This window comes from Salvelinus fontinalis, unplaced genomic scaffold (genome assembly GCF_029448725.1).
Source record: "Salvelinus fontinalis isolate EN_2023a unplaced genomic scaffold, ASM2944872v1 scaffold_0036, whole genome shotgun sequence".
In the NCBI taxonomy this organism is placed as follows: domain Eukaryota; kingdom Metazoa; phylum Chordata; class Actinopteri; order Salmoniformes; family Salmonidae; genus Salvelinus; species Salvelinus fontinalis.
In genome coordinates this window covers 769,451-795,394 of record NW_026600245.1, presented here as the reverse complement: position 1 = coordinate 795,394, position 25,944 = coordinate 769,451, and the positions used below count along the sequence as shown (strand labels likewise).

Below are 25,944 nucleotides of genomic sequence, written 5' to 3'. Positions count from 1 at the left end.
TTTAAAAACTGAAAGACCAATGAGCATTCTAAGGAAATGCCATTGATTAAAACACTAATTGGATGAAATATCCAACCCAAAATATAAGCTTGTTTTTTAGGAGGGGTTCTCAAAGACATTATGGGGGTGTCCACTGAAAGTTGACTAGTAACAACAACTGGGACCTAAAAGACACCAACCATGAGACCCACTAAATCTGTCCAAGAAGAAGCAAACAAAAGAAAAACCTACAACAAACTTAAAGACAGGAAGCAAACCAAAAAAGTGGAGCAACTAAAGGTGTTGACTCTCCACATCTATCAAGACAACTGGAGCACTGGGCCAGACACTCTTAAATAGAACCTGGACCAGCTCAGGTGAAACACCTGCCCACTAACGAGATGGACAAGCCAGCACAGGTGTAACACATACTGACTAACGAGATAGCACGTAGGGCGCATTGATTGGTGTTAACGAGCTATACTTGCTAACGAGCTAGACGTGCTGACAAGCTGGACGTGCTGACGAGCTATACGTGCTAAAGTCCAACCTCAAAACATAAATGAAAAAAATATAATTACTTTCTATAGAATCCTAAAACTCACCAGCTTCTAAAACTCTCATCACCTTGGACAAAACTCAAATCAAATTGTATTAGTCATGTCTGATTTCAAGAGCTCCTGCAATATCCCGAGCTTCTCTCTCTTTTCAGGGTTCACTCGATAGGCATGTTGTTGGATCGGGGCCCAGTCCCCAATGTCATGTCATTCCACGGAGGGCCTAGTGTCTGCAGGTTTTTGGTTTTTCCTTTCAATAAAGCCCTAGACAACCAGGTGTGGGGAGTTCCTAACTAATTAGTGATGTTAATTCATCAATCAAGTACAAGGGAGGAGCGAAAACCCGCAGACACTCGGCCCCCGGTGGAATGAGTTTGACACCTGTGCTCTAGTACATGTGGGTTGGTACATCTGAGAATGATCCCTGATATTCTAAAAGCAGGATAACAATTTCAATATAATAGTACCCAAAAATTGTCAGCTGGTTGCATAAATAACTATGACTAAATGTTACATAAATTGTAAATATGAAAATCAAAACCAAATGTACACCCCTTTGTTAATATATATTGGCAATAATTAACTTAATGGTGAGGCATGGAATAATAAAACATGTATCTTTTGTCAGGCTGAATGTTTGAAGTATGAGGTGATTTGAGTCATGCTTCTTCAGTAGTGGAATAAAGACAATTAGCACTTGAATGTTTTCAATAAATACTGGAGTGATGTAGGATTGTTCATAAAATTGATTATAGACCAATTTATTATATAACATGTATTTTCTGATGTTGAATCCGAGATCTTTTATCAGATTATCTCTGGTCACAGCTATATCTTCCCACATTTATTACTGCTATAAGGTTTCTGTCCTGTGTGTTTTCTCTGGTGTATAGTTAGATATCTAAATCTGGTAAATCTCATCCCACATTGACCACAGCTAAAAAGTTTCTCTCCTGTGTGTGTTCTCTGGTGTGAAGTCAGAGAGCTAGATGTAGTAAATCTCTTCCCACATTGATCACAGCTATAAGATTTCTCTCCTGTGTGTGTTCTCTGGTGTTTAGTCAGAGAGCAAGATTCAGTAAAACTCTTCCCACATTGATTACAGCAATAAGGTTTCTCTCCTGTGTGTGTTCTCTTGTGTGATGTCAGCTGGCCAGATCTACCAAAACTCTTCCCACATTGATCACAGCTATAAGGTTTCTCTCCTGTGTGTGTTCTCTGGTGTAAAGTCAGATGGCCAGATGTAGTAAAACTCTTCCCACATTGATCACAGCTATAAGGTTTCTCTCCTGTGTGTGTTCTCTGGTGTAATGTCAGCTGGTCAGATCTACCAAAACTCTTCCCACATTGACCACAGCTATAAGGTTTCTCTCCTGTGTGTGTTCTCTTGTGTGATGTCAGCTGGCCAGATCTACCAAAACTCTTCCCACATTGATCACAGCTATAAGGTTTCTCTCCTGTGTGTGTTCTCTGGTGTAAAGTCAGCTGGATAGATGTAGTAAAACTCTTCCCACATTGACCACAGCTATAAGATTTCTCTCCTGTGTGTGTTCTCTGATGAATTTTAATGCCTGAGGAGGTGAATCTCTTCCCACAGTCAGAGCAGCAGTGAGTTATCTTCCCTGTGGATCTCTGCAGGTGTTTCTTGAGGAGTTCTGATCTGGAGAGATTCTTCTCTGCCTCGTCAGCATCATGAGGTTGTTGAGGCTCCCCAGAGGATCCACGATAGTCCCTTATCTCTCCTGTGTGAACAACAAAGTCAGATGATTTAAGGCCCACAACAGCGGTAATCCACTGTAAAAGGTGATGCCAACAGAGTAGCCATGATGTTGTACAACAATTGATGTCTGTAATGAATGTTACAATTATTTAACAATAATCTTAAAATGAGCAAGAATAGTCATAGTTTGTCTTGTTTTCACATTAGTAGTAAAATCAATGATTGTAGGCTAGAAATAAGTTATTCAAGTTGTTGAAACTCTAAGCAGTGTGCCAGACGACTTTTGGTCTCCAATATAGGCCCCTTTCTGTGTTTAATAAAATTGCGGCACGAGGGCGATGCAACACAACTTGATTGTAGAAACTCCTCCCTGCTAATGAGGAAACCACTAGTTATGGATGTAGTATATCTTGTAATGAGGAAACCACTAGTTATGGATGTAGTATATCTGGTAATGAGGAAACTACTAGTTATGGATGTAGTATATCTGGTAATGAGGAAACTACTAGTTATGGATGTAGTATATCTGGTAATGAGGAAACCACTAGTTATAGATGTAGTATATCTGGTAATGAGGAAACCACTAGTTATGGATGTAGTATATCTTCTAATGAGGACACCACTAGTTATGGATGTAGTATATCTGGGAATGAGGAAACCACTAGTTATGGATGTAGAACTATCTGCTAATGAGGAAACCACTAGTTATGGATGTAGTATATCTGGTAATGAGGAAACTGCTAGTTATGGATGTAGTATATCTGGTAATAAGGAAACCACTAGTTATGGATGTAGTATATCTGGTAGTGAGGAAACCACTAGTTATGGATGTAGTATATCTGGTAATGAGGAAACCACTAGTTATGGATGTAGTATATCTTCTAATGAGGAAACCACTAGTTATGGATGTAGTATATCTGGTAATGAGGAAACCACTAGTTATGGATGTAGTATATCTGGTAATGAGGAAACCGCTAGTTATGGATGTAGTTAGTATATCTGGTAATGAGGAAACCACTAGTTATGGATGTAGTTAGTATATCTGGTAATGTGGAAACCACTAGTTATGGATGTAGTTAGTATATCTGGTAATGAGGAAACCACTAGTTATGGATGTAGTATATCTGCCTGGAGCAAAAATGGTGAACAAAGATTTTAGTTTTTCACAATGTCATTTACAGGTGCTTATTAGTGCATTTCACACTACTTTGGATTATAATTGTAAGGCTAATTTGAATGTCCTGTTTAATATAATGTTTGAATGAACTACAGATTCATTAACTACAATTTAGCAAATTAACACTGGAGTGATAGATGATGTGCAAGTAGAAATACTGGTGTGCAAAAGAGCAAAAAAAGTAAATAAAAATATGGGGATGAGGTAGGCAGTTGGATGGGCTATTTACAGATGGGCTGTGTACAGCTGCAGCGATCGGTAAGCTGCTCAGATAGCTGATGCTTAAAGTTAGTGAGGGAGATATAAGTCTCCAACTTCAGCGATTTTTGAAATTCGTTCCAGTCATTGGCAGCAGAGAACTGGAAGGAAAAGGCAGCCAAAGGAGGTGTTGGCTTTGGGGATGACCAGTGAGATATACCTGCTGGAGCGCGTGCTACGGGTGGGTGTTGCTATGGTGACCAGTGATCTGAGTGAAGGCGGCCTAGCAAAGACTTATAGATGACCTGGAGCCAGTGGGTTTAGCGATGAATATGTAGCGAGGGCCAGCCGACTAGAGCATACAGGTCTCAGTGGTGGGTGGTATATGGGGCTTTGGTGACAAAACGGATGGCACTGTGATTTACTGAATGCAGTCTAAGGTAGTTTAACTTGCGTTTAAGAGCAGTTGGAGGCCACAGAAGGAGTGTTATATGGCATTGAAGCTCGTTTGGAGGTTTGTTAACACAGTGTCCAAAGAAGGGTCAGATGTATACGGAATAGCCCGAGAATTGAACCCTGTGGCACCCCCATAGAGACTGCCAAAGGTCCGGACAACAGGCCCTCCGATTTGACACACTGAATTCTATCAGAGAAGTAGTTGGTGAACCAGGTGAGGCAGTCATTTGAGAAACCAACCATTAATCAGGTCTTAGTGGTGGGTGGTATATGGGGCTTTGGTGCATCCAGTTTGCTGAGTAGAGTGTTGGAGGCTATTTTAAAAATAACATCGCTAAAGTCAAGGATCGGTAGGATAGTCAGTTTTATGAGGGTATGTTTGACAGCGTGAGTGAAGGAGGTTTTGACGCGAAATAGGAAGTCGATTCTAGATTTAATTTGGGATTGGAAATGCTTAATATAAGTCTGGAAGGAGAGTTTACAGTCTATCCAGACACCTAGGTATTTGTAGTTGTCCACATATTCTAAGTCAGAACCGTCCAGAGTAGAGGTCGACCGATTATTGTTTATTATTATTGTCCGGTTTCCTTTGAGCCTGTGGATTACTGAACAAAACTGAGGTTTTTGGATATAAAGAGAGACTTTATCGAACAAAACTAACATTTATTGAGTAAATGGGAGTTTTGTGAGTGCAACAATATGAAGATCATCAAAGGTAAGTAATTAATTTTATTGCTATTTCTGACTTGTGTAACTCTACTTGGCTGGTAACTGTTTGTAATGATTCGTCTGCTGGGCGCTGTTCTCAGATAATCGCACGGTATGCTTTCGCCGTAAAGCCTATTTGAAATCTGACACCGTGGTTGGATGAACAAATGTATAACACTGTGTGTTTTATGAATTTTTATAAGCTGAGCTAAAAAGGTAAATGACTAAATAGCTAGTAGCTAATTAGCTGGTTAGCTTCTGACGGCTAGGTTCTGATGGAGGTTCTAGCTATAAGGTCTAAAAAATAGCAGATCAGTATCACATTGGGTGAGGCGGGTTGCCTGAAGGTATATTTAATTTAAACATGGAAAAAGATTGAAATATATTGCAATATATACAACAACAAAAAAAACATAATATTTACAACAAACATGTCTTAACCTGTTGAGGCTGGGGGCGCTGTTGTCACTATTTATGCTAATCGTGTAATTTTTGAAACGGCTTCCCACAAAATTCTTGATCGTACAATATGCATATTATTATTATTATTGGATAGAAAACAGTCTATAGTTTCTATAGGAGTTGAAATGTTGTCTCTAAGTGGAACAGAACCCATTCTACAGCAATTTCCCTGACATGGAGTCAGATTTCAGAAATGTTGGCCCCTGATCTGGAGTCAGTTAAAAGGGCACTGTTATTGCTATGAGTATACGGACACTGCTTACGTCTTCCCCTGGATGCCTTTACGTGATGACGATTTGAATGGGGTCGATTGCGCGTTCACAGGCACTATAAATTAAAAAACCCTGTAGCTAGCAAGTCTTTTCTTGGTGCGTCATGCGCGTGGAGGACACCGACCCGCACCTGTTCCAAGCATTAGTGTTGGGAGTAATCTTTCTCCGGTCATGTTAAGACTCGTTATAGGAGTTAAAAACATCATAAGGTAGTTAATTTAAAGCGTTTTATAGCAATTTATATCCGTTTAGTGCGATTTTGGGACATTTATTTCTGAAACGCTGTGAATTGCTGGGCACGCTTCCAGTTCATCCCGAACGCAGTTGGCATTTCCACATGGCAAGAGGACAGCTTTCCACCAAAAGACGATTAGACCCAAGAAAGGATCCTTTGCCCAAGATACTGATGGAAGAACAGCTCAAAGTAGGAACAATTTATTATGATAAATCGTGTTTCTGTCGAAAAATGTTAGTGGCTTAGGACGCCATGTTTTTTGACGTAGCTTCGCTTGGCGCAAACTGTATTGAAAAGTAAGGATAATTTAAAAAATGTAATTCCGCGATTGTATTAAGAATTAAATTGTCTATCAATCCCTGTCCACCCTATATTTTTTAGTCACGTTTATGAGTATTTATGTATAAGAGTAGATCACTGTCTAATATGGCGCACGGACATTTTCTCACCAGCTGGGCTACATTTCACATTGTCTAACCATGATTTTGGTGGCTAAATATGCACATTTACGAACAAACTGTATATGGATGTTGTAATGTGATGTTACAGGGGTGTCATCTGAAGAATTCTGAGAAGGTTAGTGAAAAAAATAATATATTTTGGCGATGTTGACGTTATCGCTCACTTTGGCTAGAATCAATGCTGGGCTGCTATGTGCTATGTGCTATGCTGATATAACGATTTATTGTGTTTTCGCTGTAAGACACTTAGAAAATCTGAAATATTGTCTGTATTCACAGGATCTGTGTCTTTCGATTAGTGTATGCTGTGTATTTTTACGAAATGTTTGATGATTAGTAAGTAGGTAAACACGTTGCTCTATGTAGTTATTCTAGTCCATTTGTGACGGTGGGTGCAATTGTAACCTATGCCATCTACCTGAAATATGCACATTTTTCTAACAAAACCTATCCCATACCATAAATATGTTATCAGACTGTCATCTGATGAGTTTTTTTCTTGGTTAGGGGCTATAAATATCTTAGTTTAGCCGAATTGGTGATAGCTACTGGTGTTGGTGGACAAATAAAAGATGGTGGATTATGCTAATGTGTTTTTAGGTAATAGATGTACATCTTTACATATTGTGTCTTCCCTGTAAAACATTTTAAAAATCGGACATGTTGGCTGGATTCACAAGATCTGTGTCTTTCATTAGCTGTATTGGACTTTAATGTGTGAAAGTTAAATATTTAAAAAAAATATTTTTTTTGAATTTCGCGGCTCTGCCTTTTCAGTGGGGGTGGGGGGGGGGGGGGGAGTGCCGCTAGCGGCACCCTCATCCTAGACAGGTTAATGCTACGCCATCTTGGATTACAAGTTCATCATATGACAAGCGTAATGTTATGACTATAACTACTGTTCCCTGAAGGAGGGAAACTAGGTACAACATACTATTAAATCCACGCCTCACTGGAAGCACCACCGTCCACAGGTGACGAGTGAGGCTTGGATTTATTCCTTAAAATGTAATGCCGCTCTTCACCAACCCAGGAAAGGGCATTTTATTGCATGACATAAGTATTTGATCACCTACCAACCAGTAAGAATTCCAGCTCTCACAGACCTGTTAGTTTTTCTTTAAGAAGCCCTCCTGTTCTCCACTCATTACCTGTATTAACTGCACCTGTTTGAACTCGTTACCTGTATAAAAGACACCTGTCCACACACTCAATCAAACAGACCCCAACCTCTCCACAATGGCCAAGACCAGAGATAAAATTGTAGACCTGCACAAGGCTGGGATGGGCTACAGGACAATAGGCAAGCAGTTTGGTGAGAAGGCAACAACTGTTGGCGCAATTATTAGAAAATGGAAGAAGTTCAAGATGACGGTCAATCACCCTTGGTCTGGGGCTCCATGCAAAATCTCACCTCGTGAGGCATCAATGATCATGAGGAAGGTGAGGTATCAGCCCAAAACTACACGGCAGGACCTGGTCAATGACCTGAAGAGAGCTGGGACCACAGTCTCAAAGAAAACCATTAGTAACACACTACGCCGTCATGGATTAAAATCCTGCAGCGCACGCAAGGTCCCCCTGCTCAAGCCAGCACATGTCCAGGCCTGTCTGAAGTTTGCCAATGACCATCTGGATGATCCAGAGGAGGAATGGGAGAAGGTCATGTGGTCTGATGAGACAAAAATAAAGCTTTTTGGTCTAAACTTCACTCGCCGTGTTTGGAGGAAGAAGAAGGATGAGTACAACCCCAAGAACACCATCCCAACCGTGAAGCATGGAGTTGGAAACATCATTCTTTGGCGATGCTTTTCTGCAAAGGGGACAGGACGACTGCACCGTATTGAGGGGAGGATGGATGGGGCCACGTATCGCGAGATCTTGGCCAACAACCTCCTTCCCTCAGTAAGAGCATTGAAGATGGGTCGTGGCTGGGTCTTCCAGCATGACAACGACCCAAAACGCACAGTCAGGGCAAATAAGGAGTGGCTCCGTAAGAAGCATCTCAAGGTCCTGGAGTGGCCTAGCCAGTCTCCAGACCTGAACCCAATAGAAAATCTTTGGAGGGAGCTGAAAGTCCGTATTGCCCAGCGACAGCCCTGAAACCTGAAGGATCTGGAGACGGTCTGTATGGAGGAGTGGGCCAAAATCCCTGCTGCAGTGTGTGCAAACCTGGTCAAGAACTACAGGAAACACATGATCTCTGTAATTGCAAACAAAGGTTTCTGTACCAAGAATTAAGTTCTGCTTTTCTGATGTACCAAATACTTATGTCATGCAATAAAATGCAAATTAATTACTTAAAAATCATACAATGTGATTTATGGATTTTTGTTTTTGATTCCGTCTCTCACAGTTGAAGTGTAACTATGATAAAAATAACAGACCTCTACATGCTTTGTAAGTAGGATAACCTGCAAAATCGGCAGTGTATCAAATACTTGATCTCCCCACTGTAAAAGTAGGACTAGTCTACCTGACTACACATAGAGAAGTAGGACTAGTCTACCTGGTTACACATATAGGGGTAGGACTAGTCTACCTGACTACACATAGAGAAGTAGGACTAGTCTACCTGGTTACACATATAGAAGTAGGACTAGTCTACCTGGTTACACATATAGAAGTAGAACTAGTCTACCCGACAACACATATAGAGGTAGGACTAGTCTACCTGGTTACACATATAGAGGTAGGTCTAGTCTACCTGGTTACACATATAGAAGTAGTACTAGTCTACCTGGTTACACATATAGAAGTAGAACTAGTCTACCCGACAACACATATAGAGGTAGGACTAGTCTACCTGACTACACATATAGAAGTAGGACTAGTCTACCTGGTTACACATATAGAAGTAGGACTAGTCTACCTGGTTACACATATAGAAGTAGGACTAGTCTACCTGGTTACACATATAGAAGTAGGACTAGTCTACCTGGTTACACATATAGAAGTAGGACTAGTCTACCTGGTTACACATATAGAAGTAGGACTAGTCTACCTGGTTATACATATAGAAGTAGAACTAGTCTACCCGACAACACATATAGAGGTAGGACTAGTCTACCTGGTTACACATATAGAAGTAGGACTAGTCTACCTGGTTACACATATAGAAGTAGGACTAGTCTACCTGGTTACACATATGGAAGTAGGACTAGTCTACCTGGTTACACATATAGAAGTAGGACTAGTCTACCTGGTTACACATATATAAGTAGGACTAGTCTACCTGGTTACACATATAGAAGTAGGACTAGTCTACCTGGTTACACATATAGAAGTAGGACTAGTCTACCTGGTTACACATATAGAAGTAGGACTAGTCTACCTGGTTACACATATAGAAGTAGGACTAGTCTACCTGGTTACACATATAGAAGTAGGACTAGTTTACCTGGTTACACATTAAGAAGTAGGACTGGTCTACCTGGTTACACATTAAGAAGTAGGACTGGTCTACCTGGTTACACATATAGAAGTAGAACTAGGCTACCCGACAACACATATAGAAGTAGGACTAGTCTACCTGGTTAAAAATATAGAAATAGAACTAGTCTACCTGGTTACACATATAGAAGTAGGACTAGTCTACCTAGTTACACATATAGAAGTAGGGCTAGTCTACCTGGTTACACATATAGAAGTAGGACTAGTCTACATGCTTAAACATATAGAAGTAAGACTAGTCTACCTGCTTACACATATAGAAGTAGAACTAGTCTACCCGACAACACATATAGAAGTAGAACTAGTCTACCCGACAACACATATAGAAGTAGAACTAGTCTACCCGGTTACATATATAGAGGTAGGACTAGTCTACCTGGGTACACATAGAGGTAGGACTAGTCTACCTGGTTAGATATAGAGGTAGGACTAGTCCACCTGGTTAGACATATAGAAGTAGGACTAGTCTACCTGGTTACACATATAGAAGTAGGACTAGTCTACCTGGTTACACACATATAGAAGTAGGGCTAGTCTACCTTGTGACAAATATAGAAGTAGGACTAGTCTACCTTGTGACACATATAGAAGTAGGACTAGTCTACCTGGTTACACATATAGAAGTAGGACTAGTCTACCTGGTTACACATATAGAAGTAGGACTAGTCTACATGCTTAAACATATAGAAGTAAGACTAGTCTACCTGCTTACACATATAGAAGTAGAACTAGTCTACCCGACAACACATATAGAAGTAGAACTAGTCTACCCGGTTACATATATAGAGGTAGGACTAGTCTACCTGGGTACACATAGAGGTAGGACTAGTCTACCTGGTTAGATATAGAGGTAGGACTAGTCCACCTGGTTAGACATATAGAAGTAGGACTAGTCTACCTGGTTACACATATAGAAGTAGGACTAGTCTACCTGGTTACATACATATAGAAGTAGGGCTAGTCTACCTGGTTACACACATATAGAAGTAGGGCTAGTCTACATGCTTACACATATAGAAGTAAGACTAGTCTACCTGGTTACACATATAGAGGTAGGACTAGTCTACCTGGTTACACATAGAGGTAGGACTAGTCTACCTGGTTAGACATAGAGGTAGGACTAGTCTACCTGGTTAGACATATAGAAGTAGGACTAGTCTACCTGGTTAGACATATAGAAGTAGGACTAGTCTACCTGGTCACACATATAGAAGTAGAACTAGTCTAAATAACAAAAAATATAGAAGTAGGACTAGTCTACCTGGTTACACATATAGAAGTAGGATTAGTCTACCTGGTTACACATATAGAAGTAGGACTAGTCTACCTGGTTACACATATAGAAGTAGGACTAGTCTACCTGGTCACACATATAGAAGTAGAACTAGTCTAAATAACAAAAAATATAGAAGTAGGACTAGTCTACCTGGTTACACATATAGAAGTAGGACTAGTCTACCTGGTTACACACATATAGAAGTAGGGCTAGTCTACCTGGTTACACACATATAGAAGTCGGGCTAGTCTACATGCTTACACATATAGAAGTAAGACTAGTCTACCTGGTTACACATATAGAAGTAGGACTAGTCTACCTGGTTACACATATAGAAGTAGGACTAGTCTACCTGGTTACACATATAGATGTAGGACTAGTCTACCTGGTTACACATATAGAAGTAGGACTAGTCTACCTGGTTACACATATAGAAGTAGGACTAGTCTACCTGGTTACACATATAGAAGTAGGACTAGTCTACCTGGTTACACATATAGAAGTAGGACTAGTCTACCTGGTTACACATATAGAAGTAGGACTAGTCTACCTGGTTACACATATAGAAGTAGGACTAGTCTACCTGATTACACATATAGAAGTAGAACTGGTCTACCTGGTTACACATTAAGAAGTAGGACTGGTCTACCTGGTTACACATATAGAAGTAGAACTAGGCTAACCGACAACACATATAGAAGTAGGACTAGTCTACCTGGTTACACATATAGAAGTAGGACTAGTCTACATGCTTACACATATAGAAGTAGGACTAGTCTACCTGGTTACACATATAGAAGTAGGACTAGTCTACCTGGTTACACATATAGAAGTAGGACTAGTCTACCTGATTACACATATAGAAGTAGAACTGGTCTACCTGGTTACACATTAAGAAGTAGGACTGGTCTACCTGGTTACACATATAGAAGTAGAACTAGGCTAACCGACAACACATATAGAAGTAGGACTAGTCTACCTGGTTACACATATAGAAGTAGGACTAGTCTACATGCTTACACATATAGAAGTAAGACTAGTCTACCTGGTTACACATAGAGGTAGGACTAGTCTACCTGGTTAGACATAGAGGTAGGACTAGTCTACCTGGTTAGACATATAGAAGTAGGACTAGTCTACCTGGTCACACATATAGAAGTAGAACTAGTCTAAATAACAAAAAATATAGAAGTAGGACTAGTCTACCTGGTTACATATATAGAAGTAGGACTAGTCTACCTGGTTACACATATAGAAGTAGGACTAGTCTACCTGGTTACACATATTGAAGTAGGACTAGTCTACCTGGTGACACATATAGAAGTAGGACTAGTTTACCTTGTGACAAATATAGAAGTAGGACTAGTTTACCTTGTGACACATATAGAAGTAGGACTAGTCTACCTGGTTACACATATAGAAGTAGGACTAGTCTACCTGGTTACACATATAGAAGTAGGACTAGTCTACATGCGTAAACATATAGAAGTAAGACTAGTCTACCTGCTTACACATATAGAAGTAGAACTAGTCTACCCGACAACACATATAGAAGTAGAACTAGTCTACCCGGTTACATATATAGAGGTAGGACTAGTCTACCTGGGTACACATAGAGGTAGGACTAGTCTACCTGGTTAGACATAGAGGTAGGACTAGTCTACCTGGTTAGACATAGAGGTAGGACTAGTCTACCTGGTTACACATAGAGGTAGGACTAGTCTACCTGGTTACACATATAGAAGTAGGACTAGTCTACCTGGTTACACATATAGAAGTAGGACTAGTCTACCTGGTTACACATATAGAAGTAGGACTAGTCTACCTGGTTACACATATAGAAGTAGGACTAGTCTACCTGGTTACACATATAGAAGTAGGACTAGTCTACCAGGTTACACATATAGAAGTAGGACTAGTCTACCAGGTTACACATATAGAAGTAGGACTGGTCTACCCGACAACACATATAGAGGTAGGACTAGTCCACCTGGTTACACATATAGAAGTAGGACTAGTCTACCTGGTTACACATATAGAAGTAGGACTAGTCTACCTGGTTACACATTAAGAAGTAGGACTAGTCTACCTGGTTACACATATAGAAGTAGGACTGGTCTACCCGACAACACATATAGAAGTAGGACTGGTCTACCCGACAACACATATAGAGGTAGGACTAGTCTACATGCTTACACATTAAGAAGTAGGACTGGTCTACCTGGTTACACATTAAGAAGTAGGACTGGTCTACCTGGTTACACATTAAGAAGTAGGACTAGTCTACCTTGTTACACATTAAGAAGTAGGACTGGTCTACCTGGTTACACATTAAGACGTAGGACTGGTCTACCTGGTTACACATATAGAAGTAGGACTGGTCTACCTGGTTACACATATAGAAGTAGGACTGGTCTACCTGGTTACACATATAGAAGTAGGACTGGTCTACCTGGTTACACATATAGAAGTAGGACTGGTCTACCTGGTTACACATATAGAAGTAGGACTGGTCTACCTGGTTACACATTAAGAAGTAGGACTAGTCTACCCGGTTACACATATAGAAGTAGAACTAGGCTACCCGACAACACATATAGAAGTAGGTCTAGTCTACCTGGTTACACATATAGCAGTAGGACTAGTCTACATGCTTACACATATAGAAGTAAGACTAGTCTACCTGGTTACACATATAGAGGTAGGACTAGTATACCTGGTTACACATATAGAGGTAGGACTAGTCTACCTGGTTAGACATAGAGGTAGGACTAGTCTACCTGGTTAGACATATAGAAGTAGGACTAGTCTACCTGGTTACACATATAGAAGTAGGACTAGTCTACCTGGTCACACATATAGAAGTAGGACTAGTCTACCTGGTCACACATATAGAAGTAGGACTAGTCTACCTGGTTACACATTAAGAAGTAGAACTGGTCTACCTGGTTACACATTAAGAAGTAGGACTGGTCTACCTGGTTACACATTAAGAAGTAGGACTGGTCTACCTGGTTACACATATAGAAGTAGAACTAGGCTAACCGACAACACATATAGAAGTAGGACTAGTCTACCTGGTTACACATATAGAAGTAGGACTAGTCTACATGCTTACACATATAGAAGTAAGACTAGTCTACCTGGCTACACATATAGAGGTAGGACTAGTCTACCTGGTTAGACATAGAGGTAGGACTAGTCTACCTGGTTAGACATAGAGGTAGGACTAGTCTACCTGGTTACACATATAGAAGTAGGACTAGTCTACCTGGTCACACATATAGAAGTAGAACTAGTCTAAATAACAAAAAATATAGAAGTAGGACTAGTCTACCTGGTTACATATATAGAAGTAGGACTAGTCTACCTGGTTACACATATAGAAGTAGGACTAGTCTACCTGGTTACACATATAGAAGTAGGACTAGTCTACCTGGTTACACATATAGAAGTAGGACTAGTCTACCTGGTTACACATATAGAAGTAGGACTAGTCTACCTGGTTACACATATTGAAGTAGGACTAGTCTACCTGGTGACACATATAGAAGTAGGACTAGTCTACCTTGTGACAAATATAGAAGTAGGACTAGTCTACCTTGTGACACATATAGAAGTAGGACTAGTCTACCTGGTTACACATATAGAAGTAGGACTAGTCTACCTGGTTACACATATAGAAGTAGGACTAGTCTACATGCGTAAACATATAGAAGTAAGACTAGTCTACCTGCTTACACATATAGAGGTAGGACTAGTCTACCTGGGTACACATAGAGGTAGGACTAGTCTACCTGGTTAGACATAGAGGTAGGACTAGTCTACCTGGGTACACATAGAGGTAGGACTAGTCTACCTGGTTAGACATAGAGGTAGGACTAGTCTACCTGGTTACACATATAGAAGTAGGACTAGTCTACCTGGTTACACATAGAGGTAGGACTAGTCTACCTGGTTACACATATAGGTAGGACTAGTCTACCTGGTTACACATATTGAAGTAGGACTAGTCTACCTGGTGACACATATAGAAGTAGGACTAGTCTACCTTGTGACAAATATAGAAGTAGGACTAGTCTACCTTGTGACACATATAGAAGTAGGACTAGTCTACCTGGTTACACATATAGAAGTAGGACTAGTCTACCTGGTTAGACATAGAGGTAGGACTAGTCTACCTGGGTACACATAGAGGTAGGACTAGTCTACCTGGTTAGACATAGAGGTAGGACTAGTCTACCTGGTTACACATATAGAAGTAGGACTAGTCTACCTGGTTACACATAGAGGTAGGACTAGTCTACCTGGTTACACATATAGGTAGGACTAGTCTACCTGGTTACACATATTGAAGTAGGACTAGTCTACCTGGTGACACATATAGAAGTAGGACTAGTCTACCTTGTGACAAATATAGAAGTAGGACTAGTCTACCTTGTGACACATATAGAAGTAGGACTAGTCTACCTGGTTACACATATAGAAGTAGGACTAGTCTACCTGGTTACACATATAGAAGTAGGACTAGTCTACATGCGTAAACATATAGAAGTAAGACTAGTCTACCTGCTTACACATATAGAGGTAGGACTAGTCTACCTGGGTACACATAGAGGTAGGACTAGTCTACCTGGTTAGACATAGAGGTAGGACTAGTCTACCTGGGTACACATAGAGGTAGGACTAGTCTACCTGGTTAGACATAGAGGTAGGACTAGTCTACCTGGTTACACATATAGAAGTAGGACTAGTCTACCTGGTTACACATAGAGGTAGGACTAGTCTACCTGGTTACACATATAGAAGTAGGACTAGTCTACCTGGTTACACATATAGAAGTAGGACTAGTCTACCTGGTTACACATATAGAAGTAGGACTAGTCTACCTGGTTACACATATAGAAGTAGGACTAGTCTACCTGGTTACACATATAGAAGTAGGACTAGTCTACCAGGTTACACATATAGAAGTAGGACTAGTCTACCAGGTTACACATATAGAAGTAGGACTGGTCTACCCGACAACACATATAGAGGTAGGACTAGTCCACCTGGTTACACATATAGAAGTAGGACTAGTCTACCTGGTTACACATATAGAAGTAGGACTAGTCTACCTGGTTACACATTAAGAAGTAGGACTAGTCTACCTGGTTACACATATAGAAGTAGGACTGGTCTACCCGACAAAACATAAAGAGGTAGGACTAGTCTACATGCTTACACATATAGAAGTAAGACTAGTCTACCTGGTTACACATATAGAGGTAGGACTAGTCTACCTAGATACACATAGAGGTAGGACTAGTCTACCTGGTTAGACATAGAGGTAGGACTAGTCTACCTGGTTAGACATATAGAAGTAGGACTAGTCTACCTGGTCACACATATAGAAGTAGAACTAGTCTAAATAACAAAAAATATAGAAGTAGGACTAGTCTACCTGGTTACATATATAGAAGTAGGACTAGTCTACCTGGTTACACATATAGAAGTAGGACTAGTCTACCTGGTCACACATATAGAAGTAGAACTAGTCTAAATAACAAAAAATATAGAAGTAGGACTAGTCTACCTGGTTACATATATAGAAGTAGGACTAGTCTACCTGGTTACACATATAGAAGTAGGACTAGTCTACCTGGTTACACATATAGAAGTAGGACTAGTCTACCTGGTTACACATATAGAAGTAGGACTAGTCTACCTGGTTACACATATAGAAGTAGGGCTAGTCTACCTGGTTACACATATAGAAGTAGGACTAGTCTACCTGGTTACACATATAGAAGTAGGACTGGTCTACCTGGTTACACATTAAGAAGTAGGACTGGTCTACCTGGTTACACATTAAGAAGTAGGACTGGTCTACCTGGTTACACATTAAGAAGTAGGACTGGTCTACCTGGTTAAACATTAAGAAGTAGGACTGGTCTACCTGGTTACACATTAAGAAGTAGGACTGGTCTACCTGGTTACACATATAGAAGTAGGACTGGTCTACCTGGTTACACATATAGAAGTAGGACTGGTCTACCTGGTTACACATATAGAAGTAGGACTGGTCTACCTGGTTACACATATAGAAGTAGGACTGGTCTACCTGGTTACACATATAGAAGTAGGACTGGTCTACCTGGTTACACATTAAGAAGTAGGACTGGTCTACCCGGTTACACATATAGAAGTAGAACTAGGCTACCCGACAACACATATAGAAGTAGGACTAGTCTACCTGGTTACACATATAGAAGTAGGACTAGTCTACATGCTTACACATATAGAAGTAAGACTAGTCTACCTGGTTACACATATAGAGGTAGGACTAGTATACCTGGTTACACATATAGAGGTAGGACTAGTCTACCTGGTTAGACATAGAGGTAGGACTAGTCTACCTGGTTAGACATATAGAAGTAGGACTAGTCTACCTGGTTACACATATAGAAGTAGGACTAGTCTACCTGGTTACACATATAGAAGTAGGACTAGTCTACCTGGTCACACATATAGAAGTAGGACTAGTCTACCTGGTCACACATATAGAAGTAGAACTAGTCTAAATAACAAAAAATATAGAAGTAGGACTAGTCTACCTGGTTACATATATAGAAGTAGGACTAGTCTACCTGGTTACACATATAGAAGTAGGACTAGTCTACCTGGTTACACATATAGAAGTAGGACTAGTCTACCTGGTTACACATATAGAAGTAGGACTAGTCTACCTGGTTACACATATAGAAGTAGGACTGGTCTACCTGGTTACACATTAAGAAGTAGGACTGGTCTACCTGGTTACACATTAAGAAGTAGGACTGGTCTACCTGGTTACACATTAAGAAGTAGGACTGGTCTACCTGGTTACACATTAAGAAGTAGGACTGGTCTACCTGGTTACACATATAGAAGTAGGACTGGTCTACCTGGTTACACATATAGAAGTAGGACTGGTCTACCTGGTTACACATATAGAAGTAGGACTGGTCTACCTGGTTACACATATAGAAGTAGGACTGGTCTACCTGGTTACACATATAGAAGTAGGACTGGTCTACCTGGTTACACATATAGAAGTAGGACTGGTCTACCTGGTTACACATTAAGAAGTAGGACTAGTCTACCTGGTTACACATATAGAAGTAGAACTAGGCTACCCGACAACACATATAGAAGTAGGACTAGTCTACCTGGTTACACATATAGAAGTAGGACTAGTCTACATGCTTACACATATAGAAGTAGGACTAGTCTACCTGGTTACACATATAGAGGTAGGACTAGTCTACCTGGTTACACATAGAGGTAGGACTAGTCTACCTGGTTAGACATAGAAGTAGGACTAGTCTACCTGGTTAGACATATAGAAGTAGGACTAGTCTACCTGGTTACACATATAGAAGTAGGACTAGTCTACCTGGTTACACATATAGAAGTAGGACTAGTCTACCTGGTTAGACATATAGAAGTAGGACTAGTCTACCTGGTCACACATATAGAAGTAGAACTAGTCTAAATAACAAAAAATATAGAAGTAGGACTAGTCTACCTGGTTACATATATAGAAGTAGGACTAGTCTACCTGGTTACACATATAGAAGTAGGACTAGTCTACCTGGTTACACATATAGAAGTAGGACTAGTCTACCTGGTTACACATATAGAAGTAGGACTAGTCTACCTGGTTACACATATAGAAGTAGGACTAGTCTACCTGGTTACACATATAGAAGTAGGACTAGTCTACCTGGTTACACATATAGAAGTAGGACTAGTCTACCTGGTTACACATATAGAAGTAGGACTAGTCTACCTGGTTACACATTCAGAAGTAGGACTGGTCTACCTGGTTACACATTAAGAAGTAGGACTGGTCTACCTGGTTACACATTAAGAAGTAGGACTGGTATACCTGGTTACACATATAGAAGTAGAACTAGTCTACCTGGTTAAACATATAGAAGTAGGACTAGTCTACCTGGTTAAACATATAGAAGTAGGACTAGTCTACCTGGGTACACACATATAGAAGTAGGACTAGTCTACCTGGTTAAACATATAGAAGTAGGACTAGTCTACCTGGTTACACACATATAGAAGTAGGGCTAGTCTACCTGGTTACACATATAGAAGTAGGACTAGTCTACATGCTTACACATATAGAAGTAAGACTAGTCTACCTGGTTACACATAGAGGTAGGACTAGTCTACCTGGTTACACATAGAGGTAGGACTAGTCTACCTGGTTACACATAGAGGTAGGACTAGTCTACCTGGTTACACATAGAGGTAGGACTAGTCTACCTGGTTAGACATAGAGGTAGGACTAGTCTACCTGGTTAGACATATAGAAGTAGGACTAGTCTACCTGGTCACACATATAGAAGTAGACCTAGTCTAAATAACAAAAAATATAGAAGTAGGACTAGTCTACCTGGTTACATATATAGAAGTAGGACTAGTCTACCTGGTCACACATATAGAAGTAGACCTAGTCTAAATAACAAAAAATATAGAAGTAGGACTAGTCTACCTGGTTACACATATAGAAGTAGGACTAGTCTACCTGGTTACACATATAGAAGTAGGACTAGTCTACCTGGTTACACATATAGAAGTAGGACTAGTCTACCTGGTCACACATATAGAAGTAGGACTAGTCTACCTGGTCACACATATAGAAGTAGAACTAGTCTAAATAACAAAAAATATAGAAGTAGGACTAGTCTACCTGGTTACATATATAGAAGTAGGACTAGTCTACCTGGTTACACATATAGAAGTAGGACTAGTCTACCTGGTTACACATATAGAAGTAGGACTAGTCTACCTGGTTACACATATAGAAGTAGGACTAGTCTACCTGGTTACACATATAGAAGTAGGACTGGTCTACCTGGTTACACATTAAGAAGTAGGACTGGTCTACCTGGTTACACATTAAGAAGTAGGACTGGTCTACCTGGTTACACATTAAGAAGTAGGACTGGTCTACCTGGTTACACATTAAGAAGTAGGACTGGTCTACCTGGTTACACATATAGAAGTAGGACTGGTCTACCTGGTTACACATATAGAAGTAGGACTGGTCTACCTGGTTACACATATAGAAGTAGGACTGGTCTACCTGGTTACACATATAGAAGTAGGACTGGTCTACCTGGTTACACATATAGAAGTAGGACTGGTCTACCTGGTTACACATAGAAGTAGGACTGGTCTACCTGGTTACACATTAAGAAGTAGGACTAGTCTACCTGGTTACACATATAGAAGTAGAACTAGGCTACCCGACAACACATATAGAAGTAGGACTAGTCTACCTGGTTACACATATAGAAGTAGGACTAGTCTACATGCTTACACATATAGAAGTAGGACTAGTCTACCTGGTTACACATATAGAGGTAGGACTAGTCTACCTGGTTACACATATAGAGGTAGGACTAGTCTACCTGGTTACACATAGAGGTAGGACTAGTCTACCTGGTTAGACATAGAAGTAGGACTAGTCTACCTGGTTAGACATATAGAAGTAGGACTAGTCTACCTGGTTACACATATAGAAGTAGGACTAGTCTACCTGGTTACACATATAGAAGTAGGACTAGTCTACCTGGTTAGACATATAGAAGTAGGACTAGTCTACCTGGTCACACATATAGAAGTAGAACTAGTCTAAATAACAAAAAATATAGAAGTAGGACTAGTCTACCTGGTTACATATATAGAAGTAGGACTAGTCTACCTGGTTACACATATAGAAGTAGGACTAGTCTACCTGGTTACACATATAGAAGTAGGACTAGTCTACCTGGTTACACATATAGAAGTAGGACTAGTCTACCTGGTTACACATATAGAAGTAGGACTAGTCTACCTGGTTACACATATAGAAGTAGGACTAGTCTACCTGGTTACACATATAGAAGTAGGACTAGTCTACCTGGTTACACATTCAGGAGTAGGACTGGTCTACCTGGTTACACATTAAGAAGTAGGACTGGTCTACCTGGTTACACATTAAGAAGTAGGACTGGTATACCTGGTTACACATATAGAAGTAGGACTAGTCTACCTGGTTAAACATATAGAAGTAGGACTAGTCTACCTGGTTACACATATAGAAGTAGGACTAGTCTACCTGGTTACACATATAGAAGTAGGACTAGTCTACCTGGTTACACATATAGAAGTAGGACTAGTCTACCTGGTTACACATATAGAAGTAGGACTAGTCTACCTGGTTACACATATAGAAGTAGGACTAGTCTACCTGGTTACACATTCAGAAGTAGGACTGGTCTACCTGGTTACACATTAAGAAGTAGGACTGGTCTACCTGGTTACACATTAAGAAGTAGGACTGGTATACCTGGTTACACATATAGAAGTAGGACTAGTCTACCTGGTTAAACATATAGAAGTAGGACTAGTCTACCTGGTTAAACATATAGAAGTAGGACTAGTCTACCTGGGTACACACATATAGAAGTAGGACTAGTCTACCTGGTTAAACATATAGAAGTAGGACTAGTCTACCTGGTTACACACATATAGAAGTAGGGCTAGTCTACCTGGTTACACATATAGAAGTAGGACTAGTCTACATGCTTACACATATAGAAGTAAGACTAGTCTACCTGGTTACACATAGAGGTAGGACTAGTCTACCTGGTTACACATAGAGGTAGGACTAGTCTACCTGGTTACACATAGAGGTAGGACTAGTCTACCTGGTTAGACATAGAGGTAGGACTAGTCTACCTGGTTAGACATATAGAAGTAGGACTAGTCTACCTGGTCACACATATAGAAGTAGACCTAGTCTAAATAACAAAAAATATAGAAGTAGGACTAGTCTACCTGGTTACATATATAGAAGTAGGACTAGTCTACCTGGTCACACATATAGAAGTAGACCTAGTCTAAATAACAAAAAATATAGAAGTAGGACTAGTCTACCTGGTTACACATATAGAAGTAGGACTAGTCTACCTGGTTACACATATAGAAGTAGGACTAGTCTACCTGGTTACACATATGGAAGTAGGACTAGTCTACCTGGTTACACATATAGAAGTAGGACTAGTCTACCTGGTTACACATATAGAAGTAGGACTAGTCTACCTGGTTACACATATAGAAGTAGGACTAGTCTACCTGGTTACACATATAGAAGTAGGACTAGTCTACCTGGTTACACATATAGAAGTAGGACTAGTCTACCTGGTTACACATTAAGAAGTAGGACTGGTCTACCTGGTTACACATTAAGAAGTGGGACTGGTCTACCTGGTTACACATTAAGAAGTAGGACTGGTCTACCTGGTTACACATATAGAAGTAGAACTAGGCTACCCGACAACACATATAGAAGTAGGACTAGTCTACCTAGTTAAACATATAGAAGTAGAACTAGTCTACCTAGTTACACATATAGAAGTAGGACTAGTCTACCTAGTTACACATATAGATGTAAAACTAGTCTACCTGGTTACACATATAGATGTAAAACTAGTCTACCTGGTTACACATATAGAAGTAGGACTAGTCTACCTGGTTACACATATAGAAGTAGGACTAGTCTACCTGGCCTGCACACAAATGAAGGCCTATAAATGTGCCCATATGGGGATGTCTGATATTATTTCTGATTGTCTTAATGCACCACCACTGAGTTGTGGAGCGTCTCAAAGCACATTTTTCCCCCCACCTCAAACAGCAAGTAAACAAAGTCTAATCAAAGTCAATTGCAAAGGAGAATAACTCCTCAAAGTATTTGTAAAATATTTCCAGCTCTCGCCCTTTCGATAACCACTCGGCACAAAAGGGAAAAACGTAATGCTTTGATCCAGTGGAAATGTCAAAACACCTGATTACTTCTTATCCCTTTCACAAATAGCCTACAGCTGTGTCGGTCGAGAACTCACAGGCACGGGAAGCTGAGGGCCCAGAATATTTTATACAATGTTTCAAGTTCGTTATGGACAGGCCATGTGATTTATAGGACAGTTATTAGCAATGTTTTTATTTGTTGGCTTTATGTAGGCTATTTTTTACATAGGTGGCAATGGCAATAAAAGTTACTTTTAGATTTGTATAATTTTCATTTAGATAGAATGTAGATTAATCACAGACAATGATTGAGATACTATTATAAATGAAATGAAACTGTTCCAGTAAAATGAACATATGAAAATCATAACTGTCACCAGATCAGTAGAAATGGTAAGATACATTTGCACTCCAAATGTAGGTTGCACACTGCTTGTGTAGCTTATTACCAGCAACTTCAGAATGTATGAAGGACAGCAAGAGGTGGTGGTTCAGGAAGAGTTTCTTCTCTTCTGGTTGGGCTGTATTGATGTAATGGCATGAAAATAAATGCTGAATATTATACAATGATTTATCAACAGCTCTAACAATTTGACCCCTACAGGAAATCTACACTGGCAATTCTAGAATATACTATATAGCCTAGAAACCTGGTTAAACTATCATTATGACATCATGGATGAATTCTACAATATACTATATAGCCTAGAAACCTGTTAAACTATCATTATGACATCATGGATGGCCAGTCCTTGTATTCATAGTGTAGTGAATTCAGGGGGTTGCCCTGAGCTGGACTCAAACCTGGGTCCAGCGACTGTCAAGCCAACACCTTATAACTGTTATGCCAAGATGTCTGAACTTCTTGACGAGGTCGCTAGGTTTTGGGTTACGGTTGATACAATAGCTTTCTCTATTAATTTGAGAGTGGTTACATTTCTCCAGACCCCATACCAGCCCCCATCCCTCAGCTGTTTACCAAACCAAGTCTCTGGGCAGCCATTTTGTTGCTGTTTAAATACTAGGTTGTCCCTTTAAAAAAGCCACACAAGAATCAATCAACCAATAACAAAGCTGTAATTCCACCACTATTTTGCTAATAAGATGATGGATGGGGCTGGAGAAATGTAACTACTTTCAAATTCATAGACAGACCTATGGATGCAAGGACTGTCCATCCACGATATCAACATTATAGTTTTAACTATGTTTTGAGGCTTTACAGTGTTGATTTACATTGTTTCTATACATTGAAGTAAAAAAAGCTTATTCTGGGTTCTGATGGGGTACAACAGTTGAACTAAGCTCATGAGGCATGTGTTATATTCTTCAAGAATCAATGGCTATAAATAACTAATTTAAAAATCAAAATATGGATGTGGTAATTGCAGATTTCCCCTTTAACACCACACATCCTTCCAGTGACTGGAGCGAATTTCAAAATTCGCTGAAGCTGGAGACTTATATTTCCCTCACCAACTTTAAACATCAGCTATCTGAGCAGCTAATCGATCGCTGCAGCTGTACATGTACTTTTTTGCTCTTTTGCACACCAGTATCTCTACTTGCACATCATCATCTGCTCATTTATCACTCCAGTGTTAATCTGCTAAATTGTAATTCTTCGCTACTATGGACTATTCATTGCCTACCTCATGCCTTTTGCACACACTATATATAGACTTTCTTTTTTTCTACTGTGTCATTGACTTGTTTATTGTGTTATTGGCTTGTTTATTGTTTATTCCATGTTATTCCATGTGTAACTATGTTGTTGTCTGTGTCACACTGCTTTGCTTTATCTTGGCCAGGTCGCAGTTGTAAATGAGAACTTGTTCTCAACTGGCCTACCTGGTTAAACTATCATTATGACATCATGGCCACCTGGTTAAACTATCATTATGACATCATGGTCACCTGGCTAAACTATCATTATGACATCATGGCCTACCTGGTTAAACTATCATTATGACATCATAGCCACCTGGTTAAATAAAAAAATAAAACAGTTCAACAACTGCAGAGTTTGTGTCTCTGTTTTTAAGACAGTACTTACTAGTGTTAATCAGGGCCCGTTCATCGTTAGAACCATTGGATGCCTTAAGATGCGTTTGGGAAACCGAGCCCAGATATTCAGTTTCCTCCTCCTCTTCTTCCAATGTGACAGTCATCTCCCCATCCTCCTCTTTCACTCCAAAAACTGCAGCTTCCTCTTTCTCTTCCTCCTCTTCTTTTACTGTAACATCCTCTTCCTCTTTCACTCTGAACGCCTCTTCCTCTTCTTTCACTGTAACGTCTTTCTCTTCTTCTTTCACTGTAACAGCCTCACCCTCTACTTCTTGTTTTACTGTGATATCCTTCTCTTCCTTCTCCTCTTTGACGAGAGCATCTTTCTCCGTCCAGCAGTCCTTCTCTTCATTAACAAGAGAGTAGCTTAGTGACCTCATGGTTGGAGATGTTAGCTAGCTAGGCTAATGCTAACTTAACCAGCCCGCTAGATGAATAATAAAAACAATACCGTAAATATGAAATTAAAACGGATAACTAACTAGACGACAGAAGTGGGTTTAAAATACAGTGGCTAATATACACTAAAGCGTCTAAAGAGCTTTATTGGTTCGTATATTTTGGCTAGCAAGCTACCGAGGTGGCTGACGAACTGTTGCTGCTGTTGAAAGAAGCGTTCCGTCCACTAGATTACACGTCACAGTAGCAGCATTGCCTTAAAGTCGCAGACCGCCATTAGCTGACTGGAGTGGGAAACGCAGTTGAGTAAAATGTAAATTTAATTTTCAGACAAAAGGTAGGTAGGAATCAGGAACATAGCTAGTCCTAAAATATTAATTACCCCCCCCCCCCCCTAAATAATTCAATATCAGTCAATATATTTTTTCTCTGATTTCTTATTTTCGTCAACCGTTCCATCGCATCATAAACTTTTTACCGGGCCGGCACTTGGACCGGGGGAGGCTGCTGCAATAGTGACTGTTATACTTTCTTCAGCAAAGATGGCGGACAGAAATACTAGGAGACAGGGGTACCCCTACACAGAGCTGAATCAAAGATGGCGGACAGAAATACTAGGATGGAAGCAAAAACTGTAAGGGATTATAACGTCAGAAAAAAATCATGCAAAAACATGTACAGTT

At 40.1% G+C, this 25,944-nt stretch overlaps 1 protein-coding gene across 2 annotated transcripts; it reads right to left on the bottom strand.

Annotated features, from left to right (window-relative positions):
- On the bottom strand, positions 1 to 25,579 carry LOC129842362 (zinc finger protein ZFP2-like). 2 transcript variants are annotated; one of them, XM_055910897.1, is made up of 3 exons: positions 24,852 to 25,579; positions 23,245 to 23,316; positions 1 to 2,278 (listed from the first exon to the last, which is right to left on the bottom strand). In XM_055910897.1, the coding sequence occupies exons 1-3, from the start codon at positions 25,240 to 25,242 to the stop codon at positions 1,365 to 1,367; spliced, it is 1,377 nt and encodes a 458-aa protein (XP_055766872.1). In that variant the 5' UTR covers positions 25,243 to 25,579; the 3' UTR covers positions 1 to 1,364. The 2 variants fall into 2 exon arrangements, with proteins under 2 accessions (XP_055766872.1, XP_055766873.1); XM_055910898.1 differs by lacking the exon at positions 23,245 to 23,316 and having other exon boundaries at positions 24,852 to 25,576.
- Between the last annotated feature and the right edge of the window lie 365 nt (positions 25,580 to 25,944).

Excerpts from the sequence above, each read along its gene's own strand:
- LOC129842362 (XM_055910897.1), bottom strand. The coding sequence starts at position 25,242 with ATGAGGTCACTAAGCTACTCTCTTGTTAATGAAGAGAAGGACTGCTGG. Across the intron at positions 23,317-24,851 it reads ACGGGCCCTGATTAACACTA|CCCAACCAGAAGAGAAGAAA; the intron begins GTAAGTACTGTC and ends ACATCAATACAG. Across the intron at positions 2,279-23,244 it reads CATACATTCTGAAGTTGCTG|GAGAGATAAGGGACTATCGT; the intron begins GTAATAAGCTAC and ends TTGTTCACACAG.